General features: G+C 40.6%; 1 protein-coding gene across 1 annotated transcript in view; it reads left to right on the top strand.

Annotated features, from left to right (window-relative positions):
• Positions 1–7,601, top strand: part of SPRED1 (sprouty related EVH1 domain containing 1) — a 112,377-nt gene extending 104,776 nt beyond the window's left edge. The window contains exon 6 of the mRNA XM_039537951.1: positions 4,549–7,601. Coding sequence (XP_039393885.1) covers positions 4,549–5,208 — 660 coding nt within the window. The 3' untranslated portion in view covers positions 5,209–7,601. The remainder of the gene's footprint in view (positions 1–4,548) is intronic.
• The last annotated feature ends 5,432 nt before the right edge of the window (positions 7,602–13,033 follow it).

The following is a 13,033-nucleotide window of genomic DNA, read 5'->3' on the forward strand; positions in this document are numbered from 1 at the left end:
GGATATTGCAGAATTAGAGGGAGTTCGGAAACTAGCAACAAGATGATATGGGGCATGGAAAAATTCTCACATAGACTGTAAATATTGGGATTGTTTACTTTAGAGATCAAACAAACAAGAGGGGACATGATAAAAGTATACAGCAGTAATGAATGGTATTGAGAAATTAGATGAGGAACTTCTGTTCTCCATGTCTAATATACAAACACAAGGGGACATCCAACGAAACTGAAAGGTAGCAGTCTCAAAACTGATAAAAGGAAATACTTTTTCAAACCACTGAATGGGTGAAAGTTACTGGTTAAGCACCTGGAACTAGTTTATTGAAGTGTTAAACCAGCTTTGACAGCAGTAGGCTTTTCTGCAGGGGCAGATATAATATTTTCTTCATTTCCGTTTATTGAACTATTTCAGTTCTATAGCTATTTCTTTCAGACTATTAAGAAACCAGTTGGGATTTGCAAAAACAAGGAAGCTTGTTTTCCTCTTCCAATGTATTAATAAAAACTAGATGTGAGAGGATGAGATCTACTAGTTTTTAAAATCTTGAAGGTCATAGTGACCAGAAGCAGTCGGTTCAGTTCACTAACTACAGATATGTCCTTTTGTTTAATAAATCAGTTAGTTATAAATAGGGCTACATTTTAGTCACAGGTATTTTTAGTAAAAGTCATGGACCATTCACAGGCAATAAACAAAAATTCATGGCCTGTGGCCTGTCCATGACTTTTACTGTATACCCCTAACTAAAACTTGGGCAGCGGGCTGCAGGTGCTCTGAAGGGATGGACCGGGGGGGCCACAAGTGCTCTGGGTGGGTGGCCTAGGACCCCTGCTGGTGCTGGGGCGGGAGGCGAGATGGGCTGTGCGCAGGCCAGGCCCCCCACTGGTGCTAGGAAGGAGGGGCTGGCAGTGGTGCATGGCCCAGGACTCCCACTGGTGCTGGGGGGGGAGGGTTGGTGGGGCTGGCAGGCTCCCTACCTGACTTTGTGTCCCCCTGCCACTCCTTGGGAGGAGAAGGGCAGGGGGGCTCCATGTGCTGCCCCTACCACAAGCACCGGCTCCCATTGGCCGGGAACTGCAGCCAATGGGAGCTGCAGGGGGCAGGGCCTGCAGGCAATGTGCGGAGCCCCCTGGCCCCTCCACCTAGGAGCTGCAGAGACATGCTAGGGGGAGCTCCCCACCATGAGGTAAGCTCCACCCCTCACCCCAACCCCCTAGCCCTGAACCACCTCCCATATACCCAAATTGCTGCTGCTGCTGGCTCAGGCAGTCCCTGAGCCAGCACCAGCCACTGCAGAAGTCACAGAGATCACGGAAAGTCCTGGAAAGTCTCCAGCACACTGAAGCATAGTTGCCAACTTTCACACGGTAAATAAGTACCCTGACTTTCACAATAAGCCAAAAATCAAGCTAATCCCATTTCAAAACAAGGCCAAAACAAGCCAGTCCCTAAGAACCCCAACACTCTATGTGACTAGATCCCCCCGGCATGCAGTCTGGGGCTGTGGTGGGTCCGCTGTGCACCCCTGACTTTCTCCTCTGCTTGCCCCTGCTTGTCGTATCCCCCCTCCCTCCCCTGCCCCTGCTTACTGGGACCCAATCAAAAAAAAGAAGCTACAAGCTACTAGCCAACAAGCAACTCTCACACCAATTAACCCAAAAACGAGCCCAATTCCTGCATTTTTTTTTTCCCCACGGGTTTGGCATGTCTGATTTAAGGTCATTTTATTGAACTAATAAAAAAAAGTTGGTTTTGCCCATTGAATTCTAATTTCCATCCAAGTAGCGCTTAACACAAATCACAAATAAAAAACTAATCTGGTAAATAAGAAATGGATCATATATCCATTTTACAAAAAGGCATCCATTTTATAAAATATAAAAATTAAGAATCTGAAAAAATATATGTTAATCTATATAATTGTTTAAAGAAATGTGTATAGATATACTGTATTTTTCTGGTTGCAAAAAGGACCAAAAGGCTTTATTTAGTTGCAGTTCAGCATGGTTACAAACAAATGAGATTCAGCTTTTCTTTAGGAGAATGCCTAAAGTGCAAATGCAGAGCAAGATTAAAATCAATTATTTAAATGAAGGTTTCCTGCTTCCTGATTTAATCATGATTACCATCAGTGATTTAAATTGCTTTCATTTAAATCAATCCACCCTGCACAGGATATTGTAGAAGTCAAGAATTTAGCAAGATTCAAAGAAAGATTGGATATTTTGTATGGCTAACAAGAATAAAACTATTATAGTAGATACTAAAAGACTTCATAAAGAATATAAAACTTCATGCTCCCTGGAGAGCAGTTATCACATATGTCTACTGTGGGATTTCTTGCACCTCCTCAGAAGTCTGTTGCTGTAGAGGAATCCCCAGTTTGAGACACCTGAACAGGCAGGTGCCAGTGCCAGGCCTCAAGCCTACACCATTACTGTGTTGCCACAGGCCTTTCCCTTAATTTACTTCAGTCTTCTATGGAGGTCATTCTATATCAGGGGTCTCAAACTCAAATGACCCCGAGGGCCGCATGAGGACTAGTGCATTGGCCCGAGGGCCGCATCACTGACACGCCCCCTTGCTGCCCCTGGCCCCACCCCCAATCCACCCCTTCCATGAGGCCCCGCCCCTGCCCTGTCTCTTCTCCACCTCCTCCCCTAAGCGCGCGGCTCCCCGCTCCTCCCCCCTCCCTCCTGGAAAGTGCTAAGCGCCACCAACAGCTGTTGGTGGCTTGGCGGCGGGGCACTTAGGCGGCGGGTCCCGGAACAGAAGGGGCCCCCCACCGCCGAAGACCGGGCTGCGCCGGCGGTGGCGGGTCCCTCTTTTCCCCACCCCGCCGGTCCGCTTCCCCGGCCCGGCCTGGCCCGGCCCCGCAGGTCTCGCTTCCCTCCCCACCACCCGGCCCGGCAGGTCTCGCTTCCCTTCCTCGGCCCGGCCCAGCCCAGCCCCGGCGGGTCTCGCTTCCCTCCACCACCCGGCCCGCCCGGCCCGCCCCGGCCGGGTCTCGCTTCCTTCCCACCCCGGCCCGGGCGGGTCTCGCTTCCCCACCCGCCCGGCCCGGCGGGTCTCGCTTCCTCCCCACCCCCGGCCCGGCCCCGCGGTCTCGCTCCTCCCCACCGCCCGCCCGGGCGGGTCTCGCTCTCCCACGGCCCGGCCCCGCGGGTCCCGCTTCCACCCAGGCCCGGCCCGCCCCGCGGCTCCCGCTTCCCCTTCCCGAGCGCGTCTCGGCGAGGCCTGAGCTTCCCCGCTCAGAGCCGCGTGGTGAGGGGCGGGGCCGAGCTCCAGGAGAGGCGGAGCCCAGCCTCCGCTTCTCTTGGGGGCCCCTGCGGAGCCCGGGGCCCAGGGCAAATTGCCCCCTTTGTCCCCCCCTCTGGGCGGCCCTGGGGAGCTCCGCGGGCCGCAGGGAAGAGCTCCGCATGTTTGAGACCCCTGTTCTATATAATACCTTCAGACCTTGAACAACATAATCCTCCCCAAAGTTCCCTTGCCTTCTTTTCTGCTGGTCTCTAAGCCTCTTAACAGGTCCTTCCCACAGTCTGTCCTTTCTGCTGCCCTAGCTGCCTTAATGGAGAGCCCCACTCCAGGTTTTTCCTCATGTCTAGTGTTTCTTAGAGCCACTGTGGAGAGCATAAAGCACAAACTGCCCCATGAAGCACTGCAGACAAAACTATTAAATTTTATATAGCGCTGCCTTTCCCAGCATCCGTTGCTATCTCACCCCCAATTCTGGGCTGAAGTCAGGTATATATGCTTGCCATTAAAGACCCAGCACCACTACAGTACCTTAGATTTCTGTTGCTATATTTTTATTGAGGACTGTGCTCTGCAGCTTTTCAAAGAGTCCCCTCTCTATCTTGCTCTACAATATTAGCGTGTTTACCATTGGCAGGGTTGGCTGGCTCTGAACTTTATTCCATGGAGCCAACTAAATCTTCATGAATCTCAAGTATTTCAGCAGAGGTTAACCTCCCCTATAATTGAGGGACTTGTTTGCTGTTGGCAGCGATGGGAAAGGATTGTTTGCTTTTAATCGTTGCTCATAAACGAAAACTTTATAGCAAACTTATTTTCATTAATAGTGAAAGATGGCTCTCATCACCAGCCAATCTTTATAGAACTATGAAAAAGTTATGTCAATCTTGGTTTAGCAAAATTTCCATTAGATGCCAGCTGTGTTTTAAACCCCTTTTGTGGTAACTGGCTGTGAGCTCCCACCATAAGCATTAATGCATTTCTTGTGAAGTACTGCTTCAGTAAGCAAAGACAACTCCATTAGAAAGTATTTTGAAATTATTCAAGAATCGATGGTGGTGGCTTTTGCATTACAACCTGTATGTTATTTGATCTGCTTCACAAGATAAGTTGAGCTTACACCTTGTAAAAGTCTGTTATGCAGATTGTGCTAGAGCATATATAAACTGAAAGCACTATCTCCTGGCAATGGGGAAAAGTTCTGTGCCCTGATTTGTATGGTAACTGAAGTACTAACCTAACTGTGTTCCTGTACATAATTTAACAAGATGCTTCCATTTACCATTTCAGGTCCCATTGAAATCAATCAGACACGTCAGCTTTCAGGATGAAGAGGAAATTGTTAGAATAAATCCTCGTGATATTTTAATACGTCGTTATGCAGACTACAGACATCCTGACATGTGGAAAAATGATCTGGAGAGGGATGAGGCGGACTCCAATATACAGTTTTCGAAGTCCGACAATAAAAAATCGGACTATCTGTATCCATGTGTGGATGGGACTAAGCTGAATTCACTAAAAGACCCGAAGAGTTCTGTGGTATTTAAAACACAGCCTTCCTCGTTAAAATTTAAAAAGTCAAAAAGAAGGAAAGAGGATGGTGAGCGTTCTCGCTGTATATACTGCCAGGAGAGATTTAATCATGAAGAGAATGGCAGGGGAAAATGTCAGGATGCTCCAGATCCTATTAAAAGATGCATATACCAAGTTAGTTGCATGCTTTGTGCAGAGAGCATGCTATATCACTGCATGTCAGATTCTGAAGGAGATTTCTCTGACCCCTGCTCATGTGACACTAGTGATGACAAGTTCTGCTTACGATGGTTAGCCCTGATAGCTTTGTCATTCATTGCCCCATGTATGTGCTGCTACCTCCCCTTGAGAGCATGCCATCACTGTGGTGAGGTGTGTGGGTGCTGTGGAGGAAAGCATAAAGCTGCTGGATGAACAGTCTAGTGCCAAATAGAGCTGAAAATCTTTGTTTCCAGGAAGCATCTATCTTGGATTTGTGGAAGCTTTTGGCAAGCAGAAGGAAATCTTATCTCGTGTAAGAGAAGCCTGATGTGGAAGAAGCAGCGAGACTTGTCAGACCTTAGCATTTTACAAATGCTAGCAGCCATGCCTAACTATTTCCTTTCAGTGCATGGTGTTTCGTTGCAAGTTGTGAAGGAGTTTGGAAAAGGAAGCCTTTTCTTATTATTGGCTATAAAATGAGTATATAAACTGCAGTTATACTAAAAGGGATTAACTTTTGCCATTTTGTACATTCATGGTTTAGGTGTTGGGGCTCTTAAAAGAATTACAAATTATTTGAGAGGAAATTAAAAGTGCACTAATGACAGTTGATTTAAGACTAAGAAAAGTTAATACTTGGCAAATGAGAAATGAAACTGATTTAAGTGCAACTAAATCACTTATTAATAGATTTTTGGAAGCAACTTTATATATAAATAACAAATGTTTATATTTAACTAAATGTGTAAGGTACGAATTATTACATATTAAACTTTCCTTCCCCCTTCCAGTTATATAGTAGGTATGAATCATATCTACAATCACATTCCATGATAGTATTTTAAATATTTAATTAGTTTATTTAGTAGCATTTCTATTCCAGATGGACAAATTGGTATTTTTCAGTCCTATTTCCCGTCAGCTACAGTTTGTATTGAGTTGTATCCATGCATTCTGGTAATCTCTAAAAACCTTTTAAAATATTAATTATTATAGTCTTGAGTGACCAATATTTTTTTTTGTTAAGCACAGATGTAATTGTCTAAAATGTTCTAATAAGAACACATTTATTTTTCTATATAAATGACTTTGGTTTCAATAATATAGCAAAAAGGAAGTTGTTTTCTGTTACTCAACCAGCAAGTTGTTTTCTTTTGGGGTGTCTTCCAAAAAAGATTTTACTGCATTTACAAATGTTCAGCAAAGCAAAAGGTCCAATAAGGGAGTTGCAATGGTATGTCAACAGTGTTCTCAGTTTATCCTTCTGATAAGATTATGTTCAACCGTTTATCAAGTACGATGATTAAACTGAAAGATTAATAATTAACAAACATGGAAATTGTTTTCATTATTTTGAATTGTAGCATCTTTTTTATTTAAACTGGCAAGAATAAAATTATTCTGTTCAAAAAAAATTAACTTACAGCCCCTTCAAAATTGGAATAAACTTGTGTGTGTGTGCGCGCGTGTGTGTGTGCGCACGCGCAAAATGTTTATAAAATTGGCCCTGGTATTATATTACTAAATGTTTAATTTACAGAGCAATTGGTCAAGTATTCTAACAGGTTAACTGTTAGAGAATCTTTAAACGAGTTGTTGTCATGACTCTTATTACATGGTACAACAAAATACATTCACTCATAATGTTTATTGTCATGTTAAAATTCTAACAGAAGTAAAGGCATTCATTCATTTAGAAGATATCCCAATAGGGTTGGAGTGGGAAGGAATGTCCTTTATACACTTTTCCTATAAAAAATTGCATAGTTGATTTTTTTTTTAAATAACCTTAATTTTCTATGCATTTTTCCCTGTGTGGGTGTATGTAACTTTTCTTTCTTACATATATTAAAACTTTTGTTAGTTCTCTTCTGTAGTCTAGGAATCAAATTCTGAACAAATGTATATAACACTATATGTCTGTAAAATACTTTTTTAAAGAAAACATTTATATTTATATGACAGCTCGAATTGACAGCATTGTGTACATAGAGCATCTTGAAGTATTATTTCACATTGAAAAGAAGACAAATATATTGATAACTGTAGAAGTTATGAAAGAGCTTCTAGTTTTGTACTAAAAATTGATTGGATGAACTAAGTCCAAGAATATGACACTGTAGCAGCAGTCTTAAGTATCGTTTTTACTGTTAATATATTTGAAAGCTGCTACTCTGGATGATTTTCATGCTTCACGTGTTTTCAGATAAACTTGGTTGCCTAGAATAGACTGTTACTTAAACTATTCATTAGTGAAATGGGAATGTTTTCCTTGTGAATAAAAAATATTTGTAAGTGCTAGGTTTTTAACAAGATTGAGCGAGGTGTGAACAACCTAAGAAAAGAACTTGCTGGCTGTATAGGAAAATACTGTAGAATTGTATTGTGTATATACTTCAGGAAAAAATGAGTTTAACAATTTCCTCTGAGCACTATTCAACATAGTGCAACTCCTGGTCCTGTACTGTATTTTATATGCAACATATATGCTTTAATATTTTTACTGAATGTGTGCAGTAATATTTTCAATTCACATTTAACCACTTTGCTGCTAAAATTTTGTCCCCATCCTTTCCTTTACTCTTTTTAAAAAAATTGATCCCTTTTTTAAAAAAAAAAAAAAAAAAACCCTTAATGCCATTATCATCTTTTTTCACCATGGGTCTTTCTAGCAGTTCACCCAAATTAAGGCTAATTGAAAGAATTACCGTGATGTACACTGACACATGGGTTGGAGGTAGTAGAGCACAGAGAGGCATACATCTCTGTACTGTTTGGGTTCTTACTCACTTTTGGAGGCACTTTCTGAGTATCCAAAAATAGACACTTTGCAAAATCATTCAAGGACTGTCCCTTGCATCCCACCCCTTGTCTGTGGCAGTGTTAAGTGACGTTTAACTTTCCTTCTGAAATCTTTTCTCAAGTTTTTGAAAGGAAAGAGGGAAACTTAATACAATATTTTTTTTCAGAAGTCAAATTTTACTCATGTGACTTTGTAACAGAGCTCTGTGCTGCCATATGGGAGACCTAAGTTTTAGGAAACAGCCATAGAAGATTCACTTTCCTGGCATGGTGAACTCTACAGTTATGAAAAGAAGGCATTTAGTCTCTTGGGGAAAGAGGTCAACTGTAGCACTTGGGCACCACCTATTGGAAAAACTAAAGGCAAGCATGATTACATAGCCCAATCATGTATTGTAGCTATATTCCCGTACAAATTGCCAGCTAAATACAACAGTACGTTGTTTGAGGTATGAATTTAGTAAAAACTATCCTTAACTGGAAGTTGGAATAAGAACCCTTACTCTGATTCCTGAGATCTTATGCCTTTTAAATGTTTCACATTTAAATGTACACATTTGCAAAGTGGACCATAGATTATATGAAATGGGCCTACAATATAAAAGTGTGTGTCACTAAAATCAAGATAATGGCTAAAATCATGACTGAAAAAAGTGTTCTACCAGTGGACCTCCAAGAATAACTGGGTCGGGTTTTTTTGCCTTTGTTTGGGGTTTTTACTAGTTCCAAGATGGTGGTACAAAACACGTAGATAGAGAAATTTAATTCTTTGGGTAACTTTTTTTAAACAAGCATGAACAAGCACACCATCAGCCCAACAGTTGTGAAGTGGGGTGCCTATAATCTTCTAAGAAAGATTAAAACAAAATACTGAGAAACCTCTGGTAAGTAATTGTTTGTAGAACAGCACAGTAAATGGTTGCATAAAATTCACAAGTTCCAGAGCAAAATAAGGGATGCTTAGTGCACGAGTTATGCTCTGGATAAACTGTTTCAAAGAATACGTAGATTTTTGCATGTTGAAATGAAGCACTCCCATTTCTGACTTGTTCTCTTTTTTGAATGATCTTTCCATGTGTACTTAGAGTATAATGTTGAAAACCCCCATGTAAATAATGCACAATTTTTAAATTGGACTTTACATTTTCACAGAATTTACACCACTGTATGTGGACAGTACAGTGATGCATACATATTCATTAAAGAAATATCAAGATAAGGATTTCCAGAGGGGGGAGAAAGCCTTATGGTACTATTAGTCAGCAGCCAAGTGGTTAAAACTTCCATATGCTTTGGTGCACTGATAAACGTAAGCATTTTTTTCTTAAAGCTTCTTAAATTGCAAACGTTGTTGTTAGTTTTGAGATTTCTAAAGCATTACCTAGTGGAGAAACAGTTGTATTTGAAGCTACAGTATAATCTGTACATAGATTTTCATTTGTGAACACTGCCACTTCTTTTGCTTAGTGCCATTTGATTTCCACCTAACGACCTCAAAAAGTGCCTCACTTGTATATTATTTCCATTAAAATCTTAACAGCTATTTCTTTCTACTAAATGATGTATGATTTAGTTTAACTCATGTCATAGATGTATTTCTTCTATGTATAAGAATATAGCTTGTTACTTTTGAGTATATAATGTAAATATGCATATACAAGTTTGTAACTGTTTTGTTACATCATACACTTGTAAGTTGACATCAGATAATATCATACAACAGTTTCAATGTTTTTCTGCAATTACCTGATTAAAACTATCATGAAATTAAACCGCGGACATGTTTTTTCCACTGTCTTTTGGGGCTGCTAAGAACAAACAGTACATAAGAAGTTAAGTAAAGTGTAATCAAATCTCTAATACATTTGAAAAGTTACCAACCACTGTGTTACTTTGAAGCTCTTGCATTCTTTACTCGATCAGGTTTAAAGGTGTTACTATTACAACTTAATCAAATACTTGCCTGTTCCAGATTACTCTGTGTACATAAATAGTACAACATGAATTGTACCTGCAGTCATACTATGGAGCTGACTATTTTTAGGTTTGCTGTTTTATATCAGGTTTGTTTGTTTGAACTTCTGTTGAACCATGCAAGACAATTAACCACTTTCATTAAAACCTTATGTCTGGATTTTAATGTTTAGATTTTTCACAAACATATTAGAAAAATGAACACTCGCTATAGAAGGAAAAATTGAGTAGGATAGAAAAAAATTAAATTAGCCAAGTATATGAAGGACAAAAATCTGTTCAACAAAGAAGAAATTCAGTGGAAGATGGACCTATAGAAAGCATCAACGTTGGATATGATTTGAAAGGTCAGTTGTCAAAATTTAGTACAGACTGTTCTAAATTGAATTCCATGTGCCTCTAGCTCTTGCAAATGCTTTCACATTTGTTACACATGATAAAGTAATCTCTAGAGGGGCTTTGCTGCATGCTTCCTCAAACTATTCCCATGTGTGAATACAGCCACTCATCTAACAAATACCTGAAGATAGTTGGTCTAGTTATGGTCAAAAGGACTGAGCATGTGACTGACATAGCTGACTTCCTGGGGCAGCTAATAGATGGAAAAGGTAGATATTGCCATAAAAGGGAAGTAGGCAAACTAACAGAGACCAGTAAGTCTGTGGTTTTCTACAACCCTGGGGTTGGGGAGAGAGTACCCTGGGGGAAATTCCAAGTTGAAATGCATAAGCACCAAAGGACACTTGAGGTAGTGTTCCATCAGGGTCTATTTATAAGAATTAAAAATGTAGGCGGTGCCTACTGTCTGCCTCAAGAAATCCATCTCTACCATTGCCACTGTCAACTTGTAAATAACAAATACCTTTGCACATCCTGCCCTTCTAAAAGAACAAAACAAAACAAAAGGCTAGATGTGGCTGCTTTTAGCATTAAGTACCAGAGTAAACTCAGGTTCTGGGGTATCAAAAAGTTAAATTTAGAACTGAAGGCAACACATAACATACTCTGTAGCTTGCAGCTAGAAGAAGTCTGAGGGGACAAGAGTGCAAAAACTTTCCAGCTGCTCTTAATTGCTTTGCAATTACTGTACAGAGCATGATGTACTTTTAACAGTGTGTAGACAGACATTCATGTCAGCAGGGCCGGCTCCAGGCACCAGCGCACCAAGCAGGTGCTTGGGGCAGCCAGCAGCAAGGGGCGGCACATACGGCTCTTCAGTGGTAATTCGGCGCGAGTCCCTCGGTCTTTCTCAGAGGGAAGGACCTGCCGCTGAAGAATGAAGTGGCGGCGGTAAAGCTGCCACCGATCGCGGCTTCTTTGTTTTTCCCCCACCACTTGGGGTGGCAAAAACGCTGGAGCCGGCCCTGCATGTCAGCAAGAGACCTTACTATACGTTGTATTGAAAATAAATTTTTAAAAATCCTGAAATCAAATAAAAGGTGTGTAACAAAACAAATTAGATTCACTCGGGAGAAAACAAATTTTGAAGTTGGAGTAGTATGAAAGACTAAGAACTATGTTTATATTTATGTAGAAAGAAAATGGAAACACTACCTTGAAAATCTGACTGGTAGCTTTAATCTTTATGCCTTGATCTAAGAACTTAATGATGTGAGAGGGGAATGTTTCCAAATTTCCAAAGTAGAAGAAATCATCATCCATCTCAGGTTTGCTGTCAGTGGAAGTTGCGAACAGTAACTGTTGCCAAACTCCATTCCCTAAAGAATCATATCAGCCGATGAATTATCGGGAACATATATTTTAAGGAAGATATCTGTTTCAAATAAACAATGCACAGGAATTATTTCACATTTGCATCATGCCCATTTTTAAGGATCTGGAAGGCCATGGTGGATTGTCTTGTGTTTGGCAATGACGAAAAAAACAGGCAGCAATATAAATACCAGCTGAAATGCCTACAAAGCAAGGAAAGGTGAACTGAAATGTTAGCATGGATGCAGAAGCAAAATCCACATGTAGAGCCCTGAGCAGATACAAAATGTGTATCCACATCCAATCCACAAAAATGGATTGCAGGGTTCTAGAAGAAAAATTTGTTTCCACATTGGTGTGTGGATATCCAGTTGTGGGCCCTATCCATATGTAGGTAACTCGCTTTCAAAACTTCTGAAAACCAGCACAGCATGAAAACAGACAAATCTTAAGGAAAAGCTACTGTTGAGTTTGACCCCCTTTTAAAAAAAATAATTTTTTTTAATAGAAGTAAAGGTTTAAACACATACCTGGGGAAAGTCCATACTAAACCTATCTGACTTGACAATCTCACACAGAGAGCTATTTCAGTATATAGCATGACTTTGAGGAAAAACATGCAGATTTAATTAAAAGTAGTGCACTTAGAGCTGGAAAAAAAATCTTATGTTCTTAGATTATCATGATAAATACAAGGGGCATCTGATTTTCAGTTTTAACTGATAAACACTAGAAATAGTTAGTGTTTTTATCTAAGAGCTTTTCTATGTGGAGCAGTAATGCAGATTCAGTAGTCTGAGTCTGATTTCTAAAGTGTTGTGAATTAATTGGTCTGTGTAGACCTTGCTTGTGCACACTAAGGTTTCTCTAGTATATTTACCATAGTGCTGTTTGAAATAGTACTATGACAAAATACACCAGGGAATATTACAAAGTTATACCATCATAATGAATGTGTAAAATAGATCTCGGAGTCATTGTGGATAGTTCTTTAAAAATGTCCACTCAATGTGCAGCGGCAGTCAAAAAAGCGAACAGAATGTTGGGCATTAAGAAAGGGATAGATAATAAAAGAGAAAATATCATATTGCCTCTATATAAATCCATAGTACACCCACATCTGAGTACTGCATGCAGATGTGGTCGCTCCCTCTCAGAAAATACACTGGAATTGGGAAAGGTTCAGAAAAGGGCAACAAAAATTATAAGGGATATAGAGCGGCTTCCGTATGAGAAGAGATTAATAAGACTGGGACTTTTCATCTTGGGGGGATATGATTGATGTCTATAAAATCATGACTGGGGTGGAGAAAGTAAATAAGGAAGTTTATTTACTCCTTCTCATAACACAAGAACTAGGGGTCACCAAATGAAATTAATAGGCAGCAGGTTTAAAACAAAAGGAAGTATTTCTTCACATAACGCAGTCAACCTGTGGAACTCTTTGCCAGAGGATGTTGTGAAGGCCAAGACTATAACAGGGTTCAAAAAAGAACTAGATAAATTCATGAAGGATAGATCTATCAATGGCTATTAGCCAGGATGGGTA

The sequence above is a fragment of the Mauremys reevesii genome, linkage group 4 (assembly GCF_016161935.1).
Source record: "Mauremys reevesii isolate NIE-2019 linkage group 4, ASM1616193v1, whole genome shotgun sequence".
NCBI lineage: Eukaryota > Metazoa > Chordata > Testudines > Geoemydidae > Mauremys > Mauremys reevesii.